Raw genomic sequence first — 25421 nt, 5'->3', positions numbered from 1 at the left:
CAATGTGTTGTCAAGCACATTTACAAGGTGTCACTGGCAGTCAGGTGGAACAAAATACAGGGAACTGGTATGTCTGAAGGCTCAGGTTAATGGATATGAGAGAATAAAGAGAGGACACATTTTTGTTCCTTATAATAAGATTGAATGCTAGGTGTTAATGGGTGAAATCAGATGTGTTTTCAAGGTCGGGCCTAGTGAAAAGATTGAAGATAGAGGTTGAAATATAGCTTCGTAACTATGAAAAGGACTCTGTCTTCCAAACTTCTCTTTCCTTCCTTTCTGTTTTATTATCAACATTTTATCTTATGTTTTACTCTAGTGTGAATTATATTTCCCTTAGTAGTGTCCTTCCATTGTTTGACATTGATCCAGAGCCCTTTACTTCAAAGTGACATAGAGTTACTCCAATTTCCTACCTCTGTGCCTTTAGTTTTTCCCAAGGGAAAGCCATACCACGGCTTAGCATAATGAATTTCTAGTTTAGATTGACAGTGAAAATAGGAACCAGAATTCTGCTGTATCTCAACTGGAGGAACTGTTACTGAATGCCCCAGAAATGGAACTGGCATTTTCCTGACCAGATTAGTGTGGAGAACTATAAATTCAAACTGATTTCTACTGAAGAATTAATGAACCATGTTTCAGGATGTACGTGTGGGAGGAAAGCAAGCCATGTGTTTCCACTGGGATAAAAGAGGACAGGATTTTAATTTGTACCACATTCATCTGACAACAACACTATTTGGAGGGGAACTTTACCATCTGTATCTAACTCCTGGGTAAAGGCACCTTGTTTATCGTACAGAATTTCACGACGTTCATAAATGCTTGGTTTTCTGACAGTTTAGTGCAAACAGAAAAAAAACCCAAATTCTGTAACATGTTTAATTTTACGTGCTTTGTCGTAAATCCTGAAATTCGTAAATACGAGATTACCTTTTTTTCAGTTGTTTCAACTGCTAATAATACCCAGCACAAGTGATTCAAAATCATGTTAAGTGAATATTTTTAGACATTCAGTCATTTCTAACCACTACAACCACTGAGTGGATGATACATTTGCCAAGTAATTTAGAACAGTTAACAGGTATAAACCATGTTCTACTTGGCAAATCGCTAGTCAGGAAGTGGTTTCAAGCTTGCACGTGGATTATGTGAGAAACTTCAAAGGGATTATCTTTCGTCCCATTGTCCTCACAAGACCAATAACTGTGAAAATGTGTTGATTTGGATTCATTGCCTATCATATATTATGTGGCAAATATAGGTGGATGGGAACATAAAATTAGAACACAATTTGATCACTGAACAACAAAGCATGTAAAAGCTTATGTAATGAACAAGGTAAAATCTCCAGATACAAGTGCTCAGCTGGTTGATAGTCTTTGAACTAGTAACAGTTCTCAGGAGCAGAAGAAGTGCCAAAAGTGCTTCAGGTCCCCAGAAACCCATCTTATTCCCCTGGGATGTGAGATCTAAGCTTAAACCCCCTCTTAGACTGATACAAGTAAATGTCGAAATCAGAACTCTATTTTCTGAATTAATTCCGTGAATCATTGTAACCTGTTTATGAGAAATCATTGTATTCTCTGATTTTAATGTGTTTTGGTTTTGTGTGTGTGTGTTTTGTTTGTTTGTTCTTGTTTGGGGTTTGGGAGTTGGTTTGTTCGTTTGTTTTTATTGTAGCTTTTTGTTTTGTTTTGTTTTTTTCCTGGAATAATAGTGTTCTTGGGGAGGCATAAAGAAAGGAACTGCATCATTGTATAATCTACAGCTTTATATTTCACTGTTAAGGTACAGCTAATTACAAAAAAACAAGTCAGATTTTCCTCTAGTGAAGACCGGTGTGTCTCTAGTTTTGCCTCAAGGGAGTGTTTGGCCTTCTGCATTTCTCTCCAGTCTATACCAACACCATTTCAGAACTAAAAAGAAAATAAGGTACACGAAGATATTTTGTAATAATGGACATTCTGAACTACAAAAAAATCTTTTAGGTTAACATTATTTTGTGAATTTGGTAGGGTAATATCTTTAAACAGTGGAGAGTAGTTCTAATCTTTTGTTTTTAGCTATACTTCTTTAGGTATGATTTATCTTTTAACCCAAGGAAACTGAGGTGTAATGTATTGTTGTTTTCTGTCCTGACAGACAAGCCAGTCTCAATGAAGAAGCCGAGAAGTATTATGAAATGGCAGCAGGATTAAGACCTAATGTAAGTACCTTCTTAATGATATCTATTACTTAAGTTGATGAACATGCTATAGTGCCGAACCCTTTGTGTTGAGGAGAAACTTCTTGCAGGAGCATTTGATCTCTCAGCCTATGTTATATATGTTCTTTCAATGGTTAATTATTGGATATTCAGATAAAGCTGTTTGTCAAACCAATCACTACACTTTCAGGTTACCGCTGTGAAGTATTCTAGCAACAAGTCGTACTTGGCTAACATCTTTAGATTTAGATTTATTTATCTACCTTTAAATATGTTAAGTTTGGAAAGCTCTCCTATTTCCATCTATTTTCACTAGTAAAACAGAATTAAAGGCTATACTGTGATGCACTCTGTAAGGCATTTTAAATAATACATTTATGCCTTTCCCTCCATCATGAACTTCTGGCAAACATTGTTTTTCTACACACTTAGAGATGACTTTACCTTAGAGGTATTTACCTCGGAGGTTGTTGTATATTGTGAAAGAAATGCTTATTCCTTGAAGCAGAAATGTGTAAGAATATGTGGTAGACCCTTTTTAAACAGAAAAGCTTGTTTCAAATTTTATTGCATCAGGAACTAAAGAGATAAATATTTTATTTTTACCATTTTTTATTCAATGTTATATTTTTTTTTCAATTACCGTCACATTCTCTGAAAAAACACTCATGAATATAAATAGACCAGAATGTATTTTAAATAACTAATACTTTGTCTGTGCAATAAATCAAATCAAGAACATGTTCCTGTCACAGAAGACAATAGTGCTAATTTTGAGGATACAAGCTAGCAACTTCAGTCAAAGAAAAATGAAAAAACACAATTAAAAATAATATACACTCAAAATGACAGAATTTTCAGACCAAAGGATCAAAAGCAACAACAGCTAAAACTCAAAACAAGCTAAGAAAATATAATAAAAGAAGCCACAAATAACTTATTCATATAAAATTATGCATTTTCACACCATCTCTTAAAAAAAATGTCCAAAATCTATGTATTTCTTTAACTCATACTTTGTGAGATAACAGTTTATACTTTCTGGTTCCTTGTGCTTTCAGATGCAAGACTTTTAAGTTTTGTCTGAGTGATTTTGTTTTGCCTGAGAGTCTGATACCTTAATGTTGAAAGAATTCCCTCAGTCACCTCAAAGTTGGTACAGTTCTTCTCTTTTCTGTGCTCCATGGTACTATCAAAATATTTCACAGAAATGTTTATTCTTATATAATCATATATTAATATGATTATATGCATGAGGTTTTTTGAGAGATCTTTGGGAGTAACTGAGGGCTTCTAGTTCATGGCAGTGGTACCATAGAAATTAGATATTTCTAGGTATTGCTGACAAGCTGTACATGTTAAGACTATAGTATCCTTTTTGCAGGATAAGATCATCAGAAGAGTTCATTATAGCAACTTTCTTCTATCTTTTATTAGTTTAAGTTAAAATATAATGGGTACTGCTGTTCACCTTTTTTTTAAGAGCTAATTTCACTTTTATATTCAAGATGATGAAGTTTAACTTTCTAGCTAAGCATAGTATGCATATGGTTCATGACTTCTGCGAAATATTTTAATGATTCAGAGTGGGAAGGTTGTATCCATTTTCACTGCCAGCATCAACTGTCTGATGACTGTGCAAGGGCAATCTGTCAAGAATGAAAATATAAACAGAAGTAGTCATGCATGTCTTTTTTTCTTATGACTACTTCTTCCATTTAACATAATCGTTTTCTGAGCAGGAGGAAAAGAAGCCACTCAGGGAGGTTTTCTGGGTAGTAAGCAGTATAATGCAGACATGGTAAGACAGAAGCTCCTAATCTTTCCAAAGAACAATTGAATGCTAATTAGTGAAATCCTTTGTACTTTGTACCTACATCTGTACTCATAAATTAAATATGTCAAGGACTATTCTCTAGTGTTGGTCCACTCAGCTGCTCTCAGTGTGCCCAGGTGCTTGCTCAGAGACTGCACTGGCTCAGTCCAGAGCTGTGTAGGAACCATCCTCACAACCTGAAAATGTCCACAGTTTATTATTTTGGATATAGCCTGTGTGTCCTCTCACCGCCTTATGAATATGAAGGATCAGCAAAATTATGTTAGTCAAGATGCTGAAGAAATATCCTTAAGCAAAATATACTGCTGAAGGATTTTAATTCTTTGGTATCCATCACTAATGATCTAGGGACATTTCTCTGTAGAAAATTCACAATACTAGATGTATGAATGTTATGTAACGAACAGATCCATGCATGCATACATACAGTTTCATGTATATGCACATATCTATATGTATATTTGTGCTCACCTGTTTAATATTACTTGCTAAAAGATCTGTTCCCAAATTCCCACTCAGTGGATCAGCCTTGTTCCTGGAAAAATTAAGTGCTAAAAGCATCTGTTTAACGAAAACCTCCTTCTGGTGCTTAAAATGGTACCTGTTTACATTAGTGAATTTTAGATTGAGATCCCAAGTAAAGTGGCTCTCTGCTTTTTTTTCAGCACGATTATAGTTTTTGGTTGTTGGTTTTTTTTTGTCTCCTGTGGTTCTGCAATCACTGCTCCAGATCCCAAGCTGAAGATTCATTTCTCTGTTAACAACTCCTTTCTCACTCGCTGTACCAAGACAACTAAATTATCAGTTATTCCTTAGAATTAGATCCATGCCTGGCTCCTGAGAGATTTTCAGCTAGTTCAGCCTGAAGCAAAACTCAGATTTCCATTCTCTTGCATCCAGTTCTTTACAAATACTCTGCATTGGGTAATATCTCTAATATCACTGCTATAAAATACCATCCTTAGCAGCAACAAGAGATGTTATTAATACCACAAATTCAATCTTTTACTGATTGTTAGTGAATTTCTATGCTCATTGATCTTTCATGACACAATTTTGTTCTTGCCATTCTTGCTTTGTTTTCTTTTTGCATCCCTTGCTTTGGTTTCTCAACTGTTCCTGTTGCTTTATAAGTGAAGCAATACTTCATACACAATACTTCTTTTGTTTCAGTGTCTCAAAATTGGGGCACAACACTAAGCAACCAATATGCCTTCATGTCCGAATCAGTTTCTTATTCAACTAAGCCATTTTTTAGAAAAGTTGTGACTAAAGAGGATAAAAACATCCCCAGAAAACCAGTATTCAGTTATAGGAGAAATGTAATGTCTCTGAAACATGCAAATGGTTGTTTTTAAGAAAGCAGACACAGAAAGATTTTATTTTCGAAGTATTGGTGGTGATTCATTCATCATTGAACTAATTCTGAGAGGAATGAAAAATACTGAAAAAAACCCATTTATTTTCTCAGTGAAAAGCTTTATGATGATGAATAAAGTATTTGCCAAAAAGAAATATATATACACGCAGTAAAGGAACAACAGAATACAGACAGGTGTTTTAAACTATTTATCCACATCTTGAACATCATCTTTGCTCTTGGATACACTGTTCTTCTGCAGAGTGTAAAAGAATTAAAATACTTTGGTACAATACCAGCACCAGCTGAAACGCAGGTTGGGTGCAAAGAAAAAACAAATCTGGCTACTATTATTGTTCCAGATTTAGACCTCACTGTTCTCTTAATAATGTTCATTATTTGCCTTATTTGCATTAAGTGTGTATTTATCCCCTATGAAGATAATTTCCAGTCAAATTTCTGAAGAACAGTATTTTCTGTAGAATATGATGTTGCTGTGGAGATGGGAATCATTTGTCTTAAACTTCACTGAAGAAGCAAGCATTCTCAAGATTACGTCTCTTTATTTTCAAGTGGGCTTCCCTTGGAGAGCCAAGGAGGAGAGAGGAATCCAGGAAGCAGTTCAGAGGAGAAATCGACTTTTATTTGCTATGAATAATTTCTTACAGGACTCTCTTTTCCTCCTTCAACTGTATAGGTAACCTACAGTGACTAGTTTCCCTAGCGTCTTTTTGCATACTTTCCAAAAAAATGCATTCCCACATTGCGTGTTCATCATGATCAAAACAAAATTATTTTAGAGCCTTCTCAATGAAAAGCACATCTGTGGTTGTTCTAGCAATGTAGGTTAACCTGTTTCAGCAGATGGGTTAGACTAGAAGATCCCCAGAGGTCCCTTCCAACCCCAATCATTCTGTGATCACATTATTCTAATTTTGAAAAAATCAGTTGCATGAAGTAAGTTTCTTGGACAGCAAGACATTTATACAGAAATTATTCTGAGTGGCAGTATTGCTGAGAAAAGTCTGTATTTAGAGATGGTTTCTAGGTGCCCTACATCTTGTAATGTTCACAAACCTGGGAATTGTTATAACAAGTTGTTAGGCACTCCAAAATGTAAGCTTTAAGCTCACTTTGTTGTGGAAAAAATCAGTCATCCAGAAACTCTCTTTAAATTGTCATTCTTCACAAGAATGTGAGATATTGACTTAAGCTGCAGCTTTTATTCAACCTTTAAGACATTGTTTATATAATAGAACTGCATTTCTAATTTTTTAAGTCTGAACTTGAAGCAGCCAGTCTTTAAAAACCTGCTCTAGAACCGCCACATGTGGCCAGTGGCTCTTGAGAAGAAAGGGCGCTTTGAAGTGTGACCTCAAGGGTATTAAATGAAAGAGAGCTCACCAGAGCCTTAAGACGTTGAGCCACCACCTTGAGCTGATTGGCTTAGAAGCATTCCTCAAGGAGGTGCCGTGACCTGCAAGTCACTACCGTCCCAACCACATATTGGTGCTGCTTGCAATCTGGAGCTCATGACAGCTTTAAGCCCCATGTCATCGGCACATTGTCAGAAACAGCTGTTTCCACTCTACCACTTCAAAGGGGCTTGATTAAATGTCTTACTGTAACAACATACATAAAGACACACACATAGAATGAGGGGTGAAAGGAGAAATGTACCTATAAGCAAAATAAATACAATTTCCACTAGATGGTTTAATCATGATGTGAGAGACTAAACCATTTCTTGACTTGAAGGGTTTATGTAATCAGTTAACACAACATCATATTAAAAAGCAGTTTCTACATGTGTTTCTTTTATTTTTTTTCTCAGTGTTGGAATACAGTTTTCATGTCAAAGGCTTCAGGCTTGCAATAAGTTCTACCTTGAGTTGAAAGAAGAATGCTGGTGATTTCCAGAGAATTGACTGTATTTTTATAGCCACCTTATAGATAACATGCTTTCAGTGCCTCCTTATGGAAAATGTTCATAATATATGGATTTTATTCATGGCAAGACCTCTAAAAATGAATATACTTCTGATAGTACATACATCTTTAAAAAATAAAGTAGATGTTGGATTTTATCATGAAACATATGTAACCAAAATCTGCTTTATCATGTGTTTTTTCCTTAGGTGTTTCCATACCAAATTTCCCTATTTGACTTTCTTCTTAACATCCAGTAATTATCTCATGCAGCTTTACTAGGCTAGGACTAATTGTGAGGCAGATGACTTCAATGCATTTTGCCAGCTTGTTTAGGGCATGTCCTGTTATTGCCAGGGAGAATTTTAATAAAACGTTTAAGAGCTCCTGCTAGGTTACTTCTGCGGCTGATGGCAGTGATGGATGGGTTAACAGTGATTCCTAAATTGTCTGCACCTGATCCTCAGTGACCAAAAACTGGCAGTGTTCTACACTTCACTGGACCCAATGTCGTCCTGACACTACTCCAGGGATATTGCAGATCCCTCACCAGTGATGGATCTATTCCTCCTGCAGCTTTTTTAAGCAAGTCTATCTAGTCCCTGTTACCCAAACCCAATACCATGATCCTCTAGAGAAACAGTATATATAGGATTTTTACACTATGTATTATTGCCAGTAAAGCATGACACTTTCCATTTGAGAAGCCTTGTTTTAAAATGTTCTTCTACCTGTTTACTTGTTTATTCAAAGTAATGAACACATGGCAATCTTTTATCTTTATCAGTGTCATGGAATGACCACAGACCTCTATTTTTTGGTAGTTACCATCCAGCAGATTCACCTGTTCCATTGTCTTCCATTACATGTGTCTGCCTTTACAGAAAATACAAAAACAGGCCTTGTGGGGCAGGTGGAACTTCTGCTGATTGCCTGGCTGCCCTCTGAGCTGCTCCCAGGTTCTCCTGCCCTGTGTCAGGCCTGCACAGCTTCCCACCGCCAGCACCAGCTGCTGCGAAGCCTCACATTATTCAAGGCTTCCTCACAAGTGTGCCAAAATTTCCGCCTCAATGATATGAATGGCTGTGGATTCCTTCCAGCCTAGCAGTGCTCTTGGCCTCCCGAAAATGCCTCCTTTCTTTTCTCCTGGTGAAGATGTGAAGAATAAGAGAACTTCCCAGGATCCAGTTCTTCCTCTGTTCCTGCTGCCTTGCTTTGTAAAGACTGAATCAATTGTTATAGTGTACACAGGACTTTTATGGACTAAAAAGGGTGCTGTGGCTTCCTGATGAGAAGATACAGCATGACTGATGTGAACTGTATTTCCAGATAGCCCTTTTTTTTTTTTTTTTTTTTTCAGGTAGAAAGGCTCTTCAGTGTTTACACAGAAATAGTAACACTTTTCCACATAAAGGGTTTACCCATACGTGATCCCTCTCTGCGCCTCCTGAGCTGAAAATGTTTTGAAATCTAATTTGGGCCCACAGCTCAGTTTGTTGTTGTTGTTGTTGCTTCAGCCTTTCCAGGCCCTCACACTCAGTTCATCCTTCTTGTCTGAGGCTAAATGCAAGCCAGATATGTTATCTCTGCCCAACTATTTAAGGAAAACTGTGTTTATTCTTTTGAACAAAAAGTTATCTGTGTTTGCAATTAAGCTTGTTCGTGGTCCTCCTAAAAATTCTAAAGACGCATTTAGTTTTTTTGTTGTGCAGAGCTGTCAGCTCCAAGACAAGCTTGTATATAGGCTGTTGTTCTGAACCCTAAAGTATTCCTACTTCAGCAGAGATTAGTGCCTCCCATCTTAAAATAAAACAAAACAAACAAAAAAAGACAAAACAAAAACCCTGTATAGCATTTTCCATCCCTGTCATCCTCATCAGGGGACAAAGAAAGTACATCAGCTATTGGAATGGGGGATATTTACCTGTAATACTGAAGGACAATATCAGGATGAGTTGTATGATTTGAAAACCAATTTGCTCAGCTGTGGAAAACACTGAATTTCTTTTGGGAAATACAGAAGAATGTTTTATAACCTTACACCAAAAAACTCTACATGCTTTTTCTCATACACACCAACAGCAATGTGAAAGCAAAGACTGAATGTGCTTTTCAGTGATTATGGAATAGTTAAATCTGGTTCTTGATATTTTGATTCATCTTCATGTAGGATGCATGGGAGAAAGCTGGAAATCCTGTCATCACAGCTCTCAGTTTTACTTTTGTGAGAATTAGATTATGGGAAGTTCATTTTTACTCTTCTGATTATACAAGCAGTTAAATATACAAATGTCTGAGATCGATTGGCTTGCTCAGTGTAATTTGTGAGTTTTGGAAGTAGAATTAAAATGCCTTTAAGTTGCTCTTTATTTCCCATCTAGAATAATCTGTTGTACATTGATATCCTAATGAATACATAAGTATTTTGTCTGTGCAAGTTCAAAATGACTGAAATTAAAATACATTTGATTTGCTTCTGCTTACACAAGTATTGCATTGCAGTAATACCATTGATTTGTTTAGAGTTGCTTTTGTTTCTCCTGCATGCAAGAGGTAAAGTAGGCTCTGTAGTTCCTGATTCCTTCAAGAGAAATTACCCAAGCAACTATGAACTCTTCTTAATGTAAAGTTTTTCAAACAGTAAGCTGTATACTTAGTAACTCTCTACAAAGTAAGCCAGCCAGAAACTCCATGATAAGTTGGAGTGCTTTTCATTTATAGCTATGAGAATTTTTACAAATTTCCAACAAATACTAATCCTCCTACAGTCTAATTATTGCCATAGTGTATTTTTTGAGTCACTCATGTTCATGAACTCTAAGGTGTAGACCTGCTTTTCGTTAATGGGGGGAAAAATGTTGGAAATGAGCAACTATGTGTTAACTCCTCTTTTCTAATTTAATGAACATTTAGATCTTCATTATATCACCAATTACTCTTACCAAGAACTGTTGAAACAGTAATTTGGTATTTGATGCTTAGCATGTAATTTGAGAGAAAGAAACTCTCTGATAATCCATGTCAAGCATTGGAACAGGCTGCCCAGGGAAGTGGTGGAGTCACCATCCCCGGAGGTGTTTAAAAAGCATTTAGACGAGGTTCTTAGGGGACATGGTTTAGTGCTAGAGTTAGGTTATGGTTGGACTCAATGATCCTGAGGGTCTCTTCCAGCTGAAATGATTCTATGTGCTATTCACTTGGGACATAGGTCATATAAGGTTTTTCAGTATGTCTGGTGGAAATCTCTTGTGCTGCTTTGAGCTGCTGTTAAAAATCTTTTCTTTGGGAAAACAAAAAAAAGCCAGAGTATTTTGTTTTATGCACCCATTTTCCATTGTAGACTCTGTTGTCCACAGTGTTCAAAATGTTTATATGACTGAATCTCCAAAATGTAGAAGACTGTGTTTTCACAAAAGTCACAAATGTTTATTATTAATTCACTGGTGTTTCCTAAGAAATTAGTCACCCCAGTATTAATGTGTAGGTTCTGTTTACAGTTGGACTCAATGATTTTAAAGGTCTTTTCCAACTTAAATGATTCTATGAGTCTGTTTTCTCTCCAGGCACCTACCTAGATACCGAACACTGTTCTTCCGATCCCATCACATGATTATCAATGGATAGTTCATAAATTCTCTTAGTAATACTCTAAGCTATTTTACTGTCAAGACCTTGTTTCAGAAATTTTGTAGGACTGTGCCTTAGTTAGCTTGAATCTTAGTGTCTTCACTTTTCTTTTTGTTGTGTTTTTTTTTTAACATGTATTTTCATCCTGCAAATATGAAGTCATTATCTGTATATAGATATGTCCATCAAAATTATTTGAAGAAATGAGGAAGCGAAGTCAGCTTGGCCTGTCTCGTGGAATGTCGTTTTGTTTCATCTAGCATCTTAGTGACTTTCATCCACATCTTAGTAGACAGAATGAAAAGAGCTGTGCAACAGTTATACCTGTACTCAACTATGATGTTCATTAACTGAATATTAAAAAAAAAAATAGGTTTGCAAAACTAATTAGTAGGAAATCACAATCTAGATTTGTACTACTGATTTAAATAAAAGGGACCATCTTGCTTTGAGATAATGGGAGGCAGTAGTTTGTAATGAGGCAGTCTCTTTGTTGCAATTGTGGAAATGAAGATGACGTATCATGGGTAGCCCTACGCACTTGGAGGTGATTCACAGTCCAACAGCAATATGGCAGGGGTACCCTGCTGCCTGCCTCAATTCCTGGAGAGAGCAAGATTGACTGTGCCTTGTAAATGTAGCCCTTGGTATCTACCAAAAATAAAGTGCCATGAAATATAGAACTCACAGCAGTAGATTAGCATTTCAGAAATTAAACCATCTGTTTGAACTCAATTAGAAGAGAATCCAGCAAGGTTTTTCCTAATAGAGTATTCTAGTGCTGGTTCTGAAAACAATAGAATGAACTTATTATGCAATTAAAACTGATAAGAAAGTGTTTTCAATGTTCATTAAATAAACCCAGGAACGGTGCATTCTCAGTAGGATGTTTTGCAATAAATAACTTCCTAATTTTCTTCCTAAGCTGTAGTTTTGATGTATTTCTCAGCCTGGGAATTACTTTTATTTGTGGGTTGACATATCCTATTAGAATTTTTTTCCCCCACAAGCTTTGGAGAATTTATGGTTCTGTTTTACAACATGGGTTTGATGCAGCTGGTATTCTCCACCCTCCTACACCTCTAGGTGTATCTAGGTGATGGTATAGAGGAAAAATGCCCTAGATTAAGGCTGGTTTTGGTCTGAGATCTGTCTGAGGAGAACTGTATGTTTGCAGACTGCTAGGAAGGGGATGGGTGGCAGGTCTGGCTGAAGTACTGTTCTTGGAATTTGTCTTTAAGACTAATTTCAGTACCAGTTGGAGTGCATTTTTCCCTAGGACAGTCACGGTCTAGAGATCAGCTGTCTGCTAGTGAAAAGGTGCTATGAGGAGGACATGGATAGTTTTTCATTTCCCCCGAAAAGCAGTCCCTTTTCACTGAGGCATTCTGAACCACTGTATATTGGTCAGCTCTATATATTGCATTTACATGATTCTACTTATCCCAATTAGTTTTAATGGAGAGCAAATATACATTCAAGTCTACCTACCCTTTCAAAACACGTCTTACATATAACGAATGGCTCTATTACCAAGCTGAGGCATTTTCACTAATTCTTCAGGTGCTCCAGTAAAGATTGTCTTCCTGTACAGTAAGTAACTTTAATCTGACATTATGGTTTGTAACAGTGCCAGTTGCCTCAGCATCTGGCTGCTGCAAACTCACTGAAAACAATTACAGTGTGAAGGAAAATAGAAATCTTTTCCAATATAACAACAGTAAAAATGAAAATCCACAATAAAACCCTGAATTAAATTCCATATGAAGGTTTGCTGTACGTTTCTTAGATTCTGTGGGGTAGATGATTGGCATATTTATCGTGGAATTATTTGGTGGAGTTTTATTGTAGCTCAGTACTTGTACTTCATTTCTTCGCATTCTGACTACAGTGAAATAAACTTAAAATTATCACTTTTTTATAATTTTTGAAAGATCAATTACATGATCCTTCATTAATTGTTTGAAAAATCCTGTTTTGATAGCTGCTTTGATGAAGTTGTTCGATGATTGATTAGTTCACAAATTGGATGTTTTACCCATAATAGAGGAACAAAATGCTTTCTGAACAGAGATTATGGAAATTGCACAGGAGACAAACCTTTTGATTTGAGAGGAAAAAGTGAGTTTTAACAAAAAGATTGCTGGTAGGTAGGACCCAAAGGTAATTTCTGTAGGATCCTGTGATATTAATATAAAATGGGTGTTTTCTATAGTGCAAATACATAATGAGAAGGCAAAGTAACCTGAACCATTGACTGTGGAATGTCATAGCGATGCCAGTGGCCCTGGATTATAGTTTGCTCCAGACACAGAGGACTTTTTCTGGAGCAGTTTGGAGCAAGGAACTGGTTTCATTGAGTAATTTTTGACACTGAATTTCAGAGTCAGGAACTGAACTTTGATATCTTGGTGCTAGTCCTGCAAATATTAGTTGTCCTCTTGTCCCTTCAGTAATAATTAATGAAACCTTTTTAAAAAGGAAAATATTATTCACAGTGTTGCTTCGTGTGTCCATTTCTTAAAATTATAGTTTGACGAATTGAGAAAGCCTCTGTTTAATAAACAGCAGTTGTCAACACATGAAGTAGTATCAAGTGCAGCCTTTCAGAGTAGGATGTGTAAATCTACCACTGAACACTTCTTGCTGTTACTGGTACTAATTACTGACAAAGCACTGTAACCATATGTGTCACTGGTGAGATGTGGTAAATAAGGCTGACCTAAGCAGAAAGGTTGGGGTTTTTTTTGAAGTCACAACCTTGTAAAAGCCTAGTGACCAATTACTACCCTGTGGTCTTACTATTAGTAATCAAAAGACCAAATTTTAGAAGCTACAGCCTTAAAATCTTTACGTTACAAGAATCCAAACTAAAACCTAGCTCTTAGCTGGGAAGTTAATAATTTTAATATGCACTGTAGATTTAGTTTTTAAATACTATGTAGGGAACACCTGCAGGCTACTGGCTGCCAAAATGTAAGGCATGAATTCTTATGAATTACATGGAGTGCTGTATTAAGCACTTTGAAAAGGACCAAGAGTATGTGCATCTTTTCTCAGCTGCTCTTGTAATCCTGTGGGTAAAACCAAAGTCAAGACCAAGTGTGGGCATAACCTTTTTGCACTATGGAACAGGCATGGAAGTGATAGGAGCCAAATGAAAACGGACAAAAGGAAACAAAAAAAAATATTGATATGTAAATACGGTAAGATTTTCCATTCAGAAATTATTTAGGAACAAGAGTTTTTCAAGTATTTTCAGTTGTGTCTGCTGTCTAACAAAAATGTAGTTCCTTGAACAACACATCATCACAATACTTTTATGTATTTGTTCATCTGTTGTGGAGTAAGTTTTTAGTTGCAAAATTACCTTGGTAACATTTCCACATGCTGCAGTTGTGTTTTCTGACAAATATACTTCAGATACTATTGATAAACCCTGTTGTTAGGGGAATCGTATCACTTCATGTGTTTGACATCGTGTGTACTTTCTTGCCAATAAAATTATTGCCAAGAGTGGAATAATGATGGATTCTGTTGTCTAGAGAAAGTAAACCAAAAGAAAATGAGTCTGTTAAGGGGTGGAATGAAGGCTAAAACTTACCCTAAAACATCCTACAATGCCTAATAATCTTCTAGTCTTCTCTTTATTCCTGTTTCTGTAATGCTCTAATATAATACTTTTTCTGTGGGCTGTCTTAATAGTGCCTCTGCATGATATAAGCCTTGAATAAAATAGCAAGAATCTCATTCTTTCTGCTCAGAGCAAGTATGTCAAGTTGCATAATGGTTTACACAAAGTGCCTGGCAGCTATAGCTTACAACTGCAAACACCTACATAGTTTTGGAAAACATACAGCAATATCAATGTTAATGTAGTTCTCAAGCGTTTAATTCAACTGACTATACTTGTCAGCCAAAGGTGCAAAGCCTTGATTGACACTTAACGTTAATCTGAACATCTGGATTCAAAATATTGGAAAACTAGTGATTTTGAGAATCCCGTAGTTAGAACCTAAGTAAATTTTTAAGGCCAGAAATGAACACTTCTTCCTTCTAAAATTTCACTAGTTGTGTACTCTACTGAAAAAATGGAAGCTCTAATGCAATATTCCATATGCATGTGACTAGCATCTTGAAAAACTACACAACCTTCTCTGGGTACTGATGTATTTGATCAGTATCTGGGCAAAAATAAACAAAAGATGCATTCATTCTCAGCAGTCATTTTTAAGTTCCAATGGCATTTTATTTGACTGAAAAGAAAGAACTGTTTTTGATGCCAGTAGTATATACTGCAATTGTATTCATAACCTCAGCTGATCTGTAAATTAGATCAGCCAGTTTTGATTATGTTAATGTGGACAGCTATTGCAATCAGCCCTGCATGTGTGCAGCTGGGTGACGTAGAGTATATTAATTTTTCTTTTAATGCTTTACATTTCTTTTAAATTAAAAGTGGGGTTTATATCTAGGCACTAACACAAAGCATTTTATTTTTCTGGTTTCCAAGGTTTAGAAGCAAAGTGCATAGAAAAATACAGTAACTAATAGATTCAATTGCATTTTAAAACACCCTTGGTGTCCCACCCTTTGGTGGGACAAAATTCTATTACTGAAAGATTTTGATTAATTTCTGTTTGTCAGTATGGTAGTAGAGATGATATTGCTATTCAGCAGCTTTCTTACTTGCTGGGAGTACAGTCTTCCTAATTGGCAGTGTACTCATACAAGATAAAGAAGTTGTTTAATGTTTTATACCGTAATCATAGCTATGTATTAAAATTAGAAAATTGCAGACATTAGAGCACAGCTGGATTTCTATAAATAAAAATTAAGTCATTTGATGATTTTTTTAATGAAATCCTAAAGTGCTAGGAAAATTCAGTAAGATTACCATATCCTATACTGATGAAAACAGTTGAGCTGTAAAGCTAAGAAGTTTAATTAGGGACACATTGAGGACTGGAAAATGTTTTTGGTTGGTGTTTTTGGGGCATTTGGTTTGTTGGTTTGTTGGGTTTTTTGGTGTGTTTTTATTTGTTTGTTTTTATATAACCATAATATTAAATACTCATTTTTATTATGATAATATGAGTATGTTATCTGAAAATGTCCGTCGTGGTTTCTGTATAAACTGAGTGTGATTAGGGGTTCTTTAAGCATAAATCTAAACATTTGATGCATGGGAAAAAAAATCTAGATACACAGAATTTATAAGTACATTTCTGTGGGACTTTCTCAGCTGTTGTTATGATCTGCAGCCTTTACTAGATGTAAGATGTGCTTTTGTTAACTTGCTGATATATAAAACAATATACTCTGAGTTTGTATGAAGGCCAATGGTAGATAGCTTTTCAGCAACAAAATGTAACGTATACCCTATATATGCTTGTTTGGTTTTGAATAACTATGTTTTCAAAACTCCGAGCAGTCTCTGAAGGTTAAGATGAAAAAGATGTTGAGGAAAAAAATCTTCACTTGCTTGAGAACATTGATGTTAAAATGTCCCCTATCGATGTGATAATTTGAGAATCAGAGCAGACTGCTTGATGTTTCCTTACTGCGCCAAGTCTAGAACTCTTCCCTGACTCACAGCTGTGGGTTTTCTTAAAGATGCCAATGTCTAAATCTACAAGCAAACTGAATAATTTTGTGGTATGCTTGTGGATGAAAACGCCCTCATCTGCCACTCATAAATAAAAAAAAAAAAAAAAAAAAAAAGAGTAAGAACCCCTTCCCTCACTTTTAATTTCTGGTTTGAAATGCATATATGCTGTAGTTTGCAATTTTAGACATGATGGTCTTTAGTGTTTGAAAGCACAGAAGATTAGATACATACAATTTGCATGTATATTCTCCCTTCACCAAGCAGGTCAAATGCTTTGAATGTCCAATTGTAATACAATAATTTAAAAAACAAACAAACAAAAAAACCCCACACAAAACAAAACCATGTTCTAACATTTATGTAGTATCATCAGTTGTTAAGCTGACCAGGTATTAATTTGTGCAATTCTTCTGCCCTCTTTACTTGATATATTAAATATATTAACTTGATATATTATCCTAACCTGAGACTATCACATAAATAGGATTCAAGAGAAATCTACTTTATTTTTTGTGTTCACCTCCCTGGAGATTAATAATTTGTTACTTTGGTGAACAAAATATGAAAAAAAGCACTAAAGTAAGTCTCTGTTTAGTGACACGTTAGTGAATAATAATTAAGGTTGTTCTCCATCAGCATCACCAACGTGGTACTCTCAAAGATGATCACCAAATCCAAGGATCCACTCCTCTCTAGAGCCTAGGCTTGTTGTTAGTTAGATTAATATAGCTATGTATTTAGTCTTAAGGTAATTAGTTCGGGACACAGGCTCCCTTTACAGCAGAGACGTTTAGGTTCATTTCTGAGTAACACAACCGTGGAAACTGTGCTCTTCTCAATGTTAATTCAAATTAGTATTTGCGGGGAGAATGTTTTTCTCTCCATTTCCCATCTTCACTATTTAAGCTGAAAGCTGTTCTTCACACTAAAGCACACTTACCGAAATTATTCATGAGCAAACGTAACAATTTAAATAATGTATTTAAGTGTCATAGAGGAGAAGTTGCAGGGCTTTCTTCCATTTTAAGAGTTTGCAAAGATGCTGATTTTTTTTGTTTTCTGACAGAGCTGAATGATTTGCTGTCTGGGCTGATAACACAGGAAATCCCTCTCAACTCTGAATTTTATGCTTTTCTATTCTCTGTGATCCATACTATGTTGCCATACATCCTGTCATCTTGTTCCAGAATGCTTTTTGCACCAAGCTAATCTGTTCCTAGACGATTTACTCTTGTCATGCAGCTTACTGGAGATGGGTGTCTTAGTTGTGATTCATGTCCTGTTTGGAACAAAATGCCAGACACAGTATATGCAGAATGCAGTTCTTAAGATATACAAAAGCCTTAGAGCGTAGAAAATCAAATAGACACATGAGTCTTTGAAAGGAATAACTGGCACTTGGCTTATCTGGCAACACTAGGTTACTCCTACAAAAAGATCTACTTCCATGTGTCAGTCTCTGCTGAATTTACAGTGTTATCAATGGACTGCATTGGAGAGTAAGACTCAGTTGGCATCAACCATCTTGCTAAATGTCCCTCTCCTGCCTCTCCTTCTACCTTCTCCCCCTACCCCTGTGCTTTAAAGTAGTATGCTTACATTTTGGGGAAACTGCTAGGTCATGGTTTTACTCAAAATTATGAGTCTGTCACAAGCAAGTGCTACCGCTGAAATGATTCTGTTGTCCACAGTTATTTTTAGTGATAAAAAAGGAGTTGTTGACATTTTGATTGCTTCAGAAAATACTATGTTGTGCTACGGCAATAACACCAGTAATAACAGTTCAAGTGAAAATTCTTGCCATCACTGTAGAAGGATAAAAAAGGCATGACAGCACATTATCCTGTGGTCACTGATAAGATGAAGCAGTCTACCATGCTTTTCTCTCATGCTTAAGCGAGTCATTCTACAACTAATAGTCTGCTGCTTTACGGCTCAGTCGTTGTGCCTCCTGTATCTTCAGTTATCAAAGAGGAATATCTGAATTCTTCAGCCATATTTAATTAGAAGTGCTTCTTTGACTATGGACTTTACTCAACAGGAACCCTTAAAAGAACAAATGTCCTTAATTGCACTGTTCTAAAACAAAAAACTTAGCCTTCTGTATTTCTGATGGGTTGGCCATGCTGATTACAGTATTCATTAAACAGTCCTGGGATGGTTTTGAAACATCTACAAGATCACTCCTGGCAGTAATTCATTAAGAGTAAGATGAGTATTGTCAACATCTTTTCAGTGACCTTTTAAAATGGCTAGGTGAGAAGTAACTTGCACTTGTGATTCTACTAGAGTAAAATTTGGCATGATTTTCCTTATAAGTACCCTGGCAGCAACAAAATGCACTTTCACCTCAGATTCTGCTGCTCTGGCCTCTGTGGTGTTGAGCAGAGAAGGTCATCTGTAAGCAGGGCTTTGGGGAAAACGATTTCAGATTTCATTGCTTGTATTTCGGCTCTTGTTTGTTCATAGTTGTCTGCTCTGCAAGAGGTGGTTTTGAGTTAGATTGAGTTTATTTTCCCTAGGTTTCCTGTAGCAGAGACTCAGGCACGGATTCCAGAAATTCTCCTAAAATAAACAATTTGTGCATAAGTTACAGCATAGAGCAGCTTGAACTGGGTGCTTCCTGAAGAGAAACCCTCAGCAGAAAAAAAAAGCTTGGACAATTATACCCCTAAAGTCCAAGTCCCCACCCCCTGCACATCACTCCACGGCAACTGCAAAATTAGAATCTGGGATCTCCATGTTTTTCATTAGATCTCTTCATTTTCATCAGGCCACTGTCAGTCAGAATCCTGACCTTAAGTTGCTATTTTGCACCTGCAGCTGGAGAAAATAAGTTGTTGGTAACAGCCAAAACATTTTTTCTGTTTCTTGCCTTCTGTTAGGTGCTGTTCTGTCCCTTTACTTATTTCCAAGGACACAGCTCCCCTGTCTTCTAACTTGAAGATTCTGAGGCCTTTCTGCTTAATGAAGCAGAAAGTTCAAAGGTTCACAGCTTGCAGAAGTTATGCTAAGCAAACTTACTTATGCTAAGCAAACTCTATATAAGCAGTTTCTAAACAAGTTCTATAAGAAGCAGTATACCAAATATAATTCCCTAACAAGTGTTTGTGTATTTTTTCCTCTATCCTTAAGTTCTTAGGCATATATAGAAGTAAACTTGTTGTCTTCTGTTTGGGACTGTTCTGATATGACATTTGCTATATATGGAGCTAGAGATGACGAATAAGAAATAAGTTCAACTTCTCTGTCATTAAGATTCATTCTATTTGTGGGTCCAATACTATACTTGGTTACATGAGTGTAATTCCAAAATACTACTCAGAACTTTTTGAATTATTTGGAGATTCCATAGGTCTCCTGATTTTAGAGAAGACTTGAATTTATGTTAAAATTTTTGCATGCCCCAAGGCTTTTCTTTGAATTTGGTCATACAGAGAAAGTTTGAAAGAATTGTCATCAACATAAACCAAAACCACCTCAGGCAACTAAATACATGCCTTTTGCTATTTTGTCATTTATTGACTACTTTGTTATTCCTCCCCTGTCCTTCTCAGGAGCACCTCCCGCCACCCTTCTCCCCCTTGGCCCCCCCCAAAAAAACACTAAGGAAACAAGCACACCACAATCAAAATGCTCATAAAGGGAATAATTCCCAGTAGACCATAAAAGACAGCATTTACAACCCAGATAGAAATGCCAGTCAGCTTTTTTTGATGTAAAGCATCTGTCTCCAAAAGGAAATGAAGGCAGGCCTGCTTCTCCTTTCAAGCCTCTGAAGTAGTAGGTGGTGTCATTTGTTATACAGTGCTACAAGTCCCATGTTATTGCACTGGTAGCTGCCGACTGCCTTTGTTAACGTACTGAAAAGTTTTATCAGCTGTCTTTAATAAAAGACAATATATGTGAAGAAAAACTATAGCAAATGTCTCTTGCTCTCTTGTCCTCAGACCGTTATTTATGGTTGTCAGAGGCTGATGGCACTGATGTATAATCTTGCAGTCACCCAAAATTATTCTTTTACAATAAACCATAGATTTTTGGGGTGGCTGATACCCTAGAAACTTAGAGACCAGTCTTTCCCAAATCCTGCGCACTCCTTCATTTGAAACATGGAGTTGGAGTGAACTTTCAGCATTACCTGAGATGAATTATCAACTCACATTTTCTGTTAATACATTTGTTTAGAACATTAATGGCCTAAAAATTGGTGGGTCTCCAGGAAATCAGGAATGACAAGTAGAAGCTGGAACATTTCATGTTCAGTTAAAAGGCATTTTAACAGTTTGTTCTTCTAGATGTTTTTGTTGCTTGCTCTAGTGAAATGATATAGCAAGATAAAGACGTGATGACAGAAGACTTTGCATATATGTATATGCCTATATGTATGATGTTCTTTAGAGTACTTGATTAGTGTGATACACATACCGTGTTTTCAGGGGGCTGTGAAGGAAATGGAGAGGACTTCTGGAAGGTGTATGAGACAACTGTGTTACTTCCCACACAATAAGTTTGTGGATGCTGTAGAATTACCCATGAACACATTTTAACGTGTGTCTTATTTAATATAAGTTTTTCTGGGTTTAAAGTTTTTTAATCCTTTTCCATTGTAAACTTTTTCTAAATGCAAACATATGCACATAGTTCTATTTCGAGTGAGAAGACAGTTCTGTGTCAATAACTATGCTCTTGAAAAAAAGCTGTTTTATTCATAAACTCTAATTAGGCAAATAAGGAACACAATCAGTGGGAACAGACCATCCTACTCATGATTTGAGAAAATTCTCTCAAACAATCTTAAGTCTAAAATAAATTAACAACTAAAATATGTGGGTGTTTAGACAGCCATCCATATACCGTGGAGCTGTTTTGTGATCACCCTTCACTTACATCACTTCAATTAGCACACAGGACATCTGTCATGAAGGGGTGTATTATTCTATTACAAAACAGCATGCAACATTGGCACTGCAAAGGTGGAGCTATGATAATGTGGCTGCCGATATGTGTTGTCCATAGCGAACATTACATTCCAGGGGCTTAGTTTTCTTTTTCTGTACAGACTATGACTGAAGAGAAAATTTTGGAGAGTATTAAACTGGGAAAACTTTATAAAATCCAGCTGAGTTTTAGTTGTTGTTGTTTTGATCTTTAGTAGAACAAAGTAACTAATTTTGGAGTAGTGGAAGTAATCTGTCAGGGTAAAGCGAGAAAAATTAAATCTAAAAATAACATCTTCAGACTACACTGCATTAACATTGTTTACAATAAGGAGGGCTGAACTCATTTTGTTTTGCTTAATTTTGAAACTCTGGAAGCCAGTTTTTCTGAAAATTTGATGTGTCGAGTTCTTTGTGACTCTTGAGTATGTGTTAATAGGAGCAGGAAGAAAGCTGAAAAAATATGAAATATTTGTAGGATATAAAACTAGAGAAGCTTCTGAACAACATTTCCACCATAAAATCTAGGATTTGGGCACAAGAATTACAGTTGATTGGTTGGTTGGTTTGTTGGGTTGGGGGGATGTGTGTTTTTTTGTTTGGTTTGGTTTTAAACTTGATTCAGAAGGATAAGAGTAATGAGTTTAACTTGCTAGTGGAGAGGTTTGGAACATAGCTAAGTCTTCCTCATCATAATGACTCCCTATTATCACATCAGTCTGGGAGATCACGTCTGGTGCATATTTTATTTGCCTTCTCCCTACCATATTTTCCTGAAATTATTGTCACTGAGGGGCTTCCAAAGCATACCGACAACCCCACACAGTAGTCTGAAGCTGAGTTTCCATGTGTCTCCACATTTTGGGTATTGCGTTTTGATCAGAACAGTGGTGGTGAGTGGTGTCTTGAAGCACTTATCCTCTGAAGCAAAACTATGTGACTTTGAGTGTTCCTGAAGCTCATTGGAAATGATAGTGACCTGAGGAGGAGAACCATACTGAACCTTGTGTGGTATTTTTCCCCTTTTTCTTTGAAATGCAAGGTACTGGTTTGGCAAATGCCTTTACTATGCTCTCACTAGCAAGTGGATACCTTAGGTACTTGTGAAAAGGTAGGTTAGACTGTGTTCTTCAGCTTCATAAATCTGCTTTTCTACCCTTATAATATTTCTTAACTCCAGTAACCAGACATGTTTAATTATCATGGACAACATATTCTTTCAGAATGGAATAGTCTAAAGTTGAAAAAGTAAAAACAAGAAACATTTTGTCCTAGCTAAAGATGGAAAAAATTGTTAGTAACATAAAAAGCTTTTTAATGGATTTGTTATGAAATATTCACATCTTTGTTATTAAAATAGCATGTTTTTTTCCACCAGTGTCATTTTTATTCAATCATTTGTTAAGAAATAATTGCCACAGCCTGCATCTAAATAGATATCCTAGGACCCCTGAACATCCTCAGAATCTGAGAACAGATTATATTTTCTACTAGCTATTATTAAGACAAAGAGACAAAAGGGATGAGTTCCAACGTGTTAACTATTCCAAACAATTATGAACTCTTCATTGGCCATGGGTTTAATTAAAAATAAATTCCTGTCTTTAATCCACCCGTGGATTACTTTAATTTTCTCTTGGAAACTGTGCTATGCCGACATTACCACATGTAAAGCTTTATGAGTTCTGTGTTTTCTCATTAAAGAGAGAAGTGTATGTCTGTAGACACCAGAGCTTGCCCTGTTTAAAGCACAAAGTATACAGCAGCTGTTCAGAAACTTTTTCTTGTTATCTCTATTTGCTTAAATTGCTAAATTGCTTCCATGAAAAGTTTGCAAACATAAGGGAATCATTTGTTTAAGTGGAAGAAGATTGACTGGGGGAAAAAAAAAAATAAAGTGAAAATATTCCTAATATTTCTCCTTCCCCCCCCCTTTTTTTTCTTTTTTACCAGTATCCAGCTGCCCTAATGAATCTTGGAGCCATTCTCCATCTGAATGGTAAGCTGAAGGCGGCTGAAGAAAACTACCTCCTTGCTCTTCAACTCAAACCTGATGATGTCATCACTCAGTCCAATCTTCGCAAATTGTGGAATATCATGGAGAAACAAGGTTTGAAGACATCCAAAACATGATGATGAAAGCTCTGAACTTTTTCCTTAAATTGATTAAAACCACGAACTAGAACTTCCACACAGTTGTCCAATCAAAGAACTCATTGGACTTGACTGCAAGGATCAGAGGTCTCAATTGCTGCTAGAAGCTATTCTGCTTTTTTGGCATAAGTTGTTTTTTTTTTTGCTAGATGAATCGAAAAAGGGAGACTTTGAGATATTAATGAAGGACTTGTTATCCCACAAAAATATTTAGAACTATACCATTTGAAAGAAGGTGTTTTGGCATATTTGATAAATCATTGCAAATCCCATATTGCTCACTTTTGGGTGGGTACTTGAAGAGTATACTGTCATAGAAATACCAAGGGAAAATTGTACAGTATACACTAAGCCTTATGGGAGTAAATGCGGTAATAGTAGGTTAAAGTATTTTGCTGTTGCTGTAACTCATTAAAATGTATACTAAACCCAGTGTGTTTGCAGTTTGTCTTAATGCTGCTGTATCTTATTTTATGACCTCTTGCTTACCAATTTCACAGATTATATGGCCAATTTTTTTTCAAACCTGTCACTTGTGATTCAACGACAGCATTCAAATTTGTTTACTGTGAATATGCGTATTATTTCAGCTTCTTAAGTTTTAATGCAGTTTTCTTGAGATACACATTCAAATGGCTGTGGGCTAGACAGAATGAGCAAGCAACTGCCCATATTCTACATCAGATGTGTATGTAGACTAGTAAAAGAACAAAAAACAAAACAAGGTCTAGAGTTGTGATTTAGCAATACAAGCAAGACTGTTGTTTGTCCTGATATCAAATGAGCGTGGTCAGACTGTCATATTAAGAAAAAAAAATATGGTATTATAGAACCGTGTGTGTTTGACTCTCTTTACATTGCTGTCAGATAAGACCAACATTAAACTGGACTTTGCATACGATATTTTTGCAATAACTCAGCCAGGTGAGATTTGAAAATATTAATGCTTGGATATGCTACAAATGTGACTTCATGAGAAACTTGGAGAAAAGGGAATGTTATACATTAGCGAGGCTAGGAAATAGCTGAAAGGACTGGATTAGATCGTGCTTTAAACAGTATAGATAAAGAGAAATCTCTAAAGGTGGTTAACAGTTATTTTTCACAGTGGTGGTGTTTTAAAAAATACTACCTGTTCAGATTCTAACCAAATATTATTATTCTGTTTGTATTTTGACATGCGCCAGCAGCAGAGCCGTCAAATACCTAAATATGTTTTTGGCAAGGTTCAATTTATCTCTGTTTCAGAATGATTTGGCCTAGTTACTGTTTTAGTATTCATTTTTTAACTGTAAAAATAATTTATTTAGCGTATTGAAGCCTTAGTCATTTTTTCCAGGCCATTTGTTAACTGCTTGCTTTCCTTGGAATAAGTATTATTGCTTGTAAGAAAATTTACTATTTCATTTAATGACTTGTTGGTATCTGCTTCAGTGTTCTTTTCATAATAGTAGATAAAACGTTAAAGTGGTAGAGCACCTTGAGCTGAAGCTTCTTCAGGATCTTCTTTTAAAAACTCTTTATTACTGAGAAAAAAATATTGTTTTGTTTTCTTTGGTTTTTTTTTATTTGTGTTTTGTTTTGGTTTTGTTTGTTTGTTTTTTTCTTTATAACTGTAGAGCACCATTCCAACAAAACTCTAGAGAAGAATACTTTGCTGTATTTATTTATTTATTACTTGCCTGCAGCAATGTTACCTGCCATTAACACAATAGTCTGTAAGTGTTGCTGTTTCTTTTATTTGGTTTTCC

General features: G+C 36.0%; 1 protein-coding gene across 1 annotated transcript in view; it reads left to right on the top strand.

The window, feature by feature from the left end:
• The window catches only part of TMTC2 (transmembrane O-mannosyltransferase targeting cadherins 2), a gene marked incomplete at its 3' end in the record, with an annotated part of 254657 nt that extends 231008 nt beyond the window's left edge, over positions 1-23649 (top strand). The window contains exons 11-12 of the mRNA XM_080363734.1: positions 2149-2212; positions 23470-23649. Coding sequence (XP_080219860.1) covers positions 2149-2212; positions 23470-23649 — 244 coding nt within the window. The remainder of the gene's footprint in view (positions 1-2148; positions 2213-23469) is intronic.
• Positions 23650-25421: the final 1772 nt, after the last annotated feature.

The sequence above is a fragment of the Nesoenas mayeri genome (assembly GCF_963082525.1).
Source record: "Nesoenas mayeri genome assembly, chromosome: 1".
In the NCBI taxonomy this organism is placed as follows: domain Eukaryota; kingdom Metazoa; phylum Chordata; class Aves; order Columbiformes; family Columbidae; genus Nesoenas; species Nesoenas mayeri.
The sequence above is the reverse complement of the archived record's forward strand: the minus strand, read 5'-3'. Positions and strand labels throughout refer to the sequence as shown.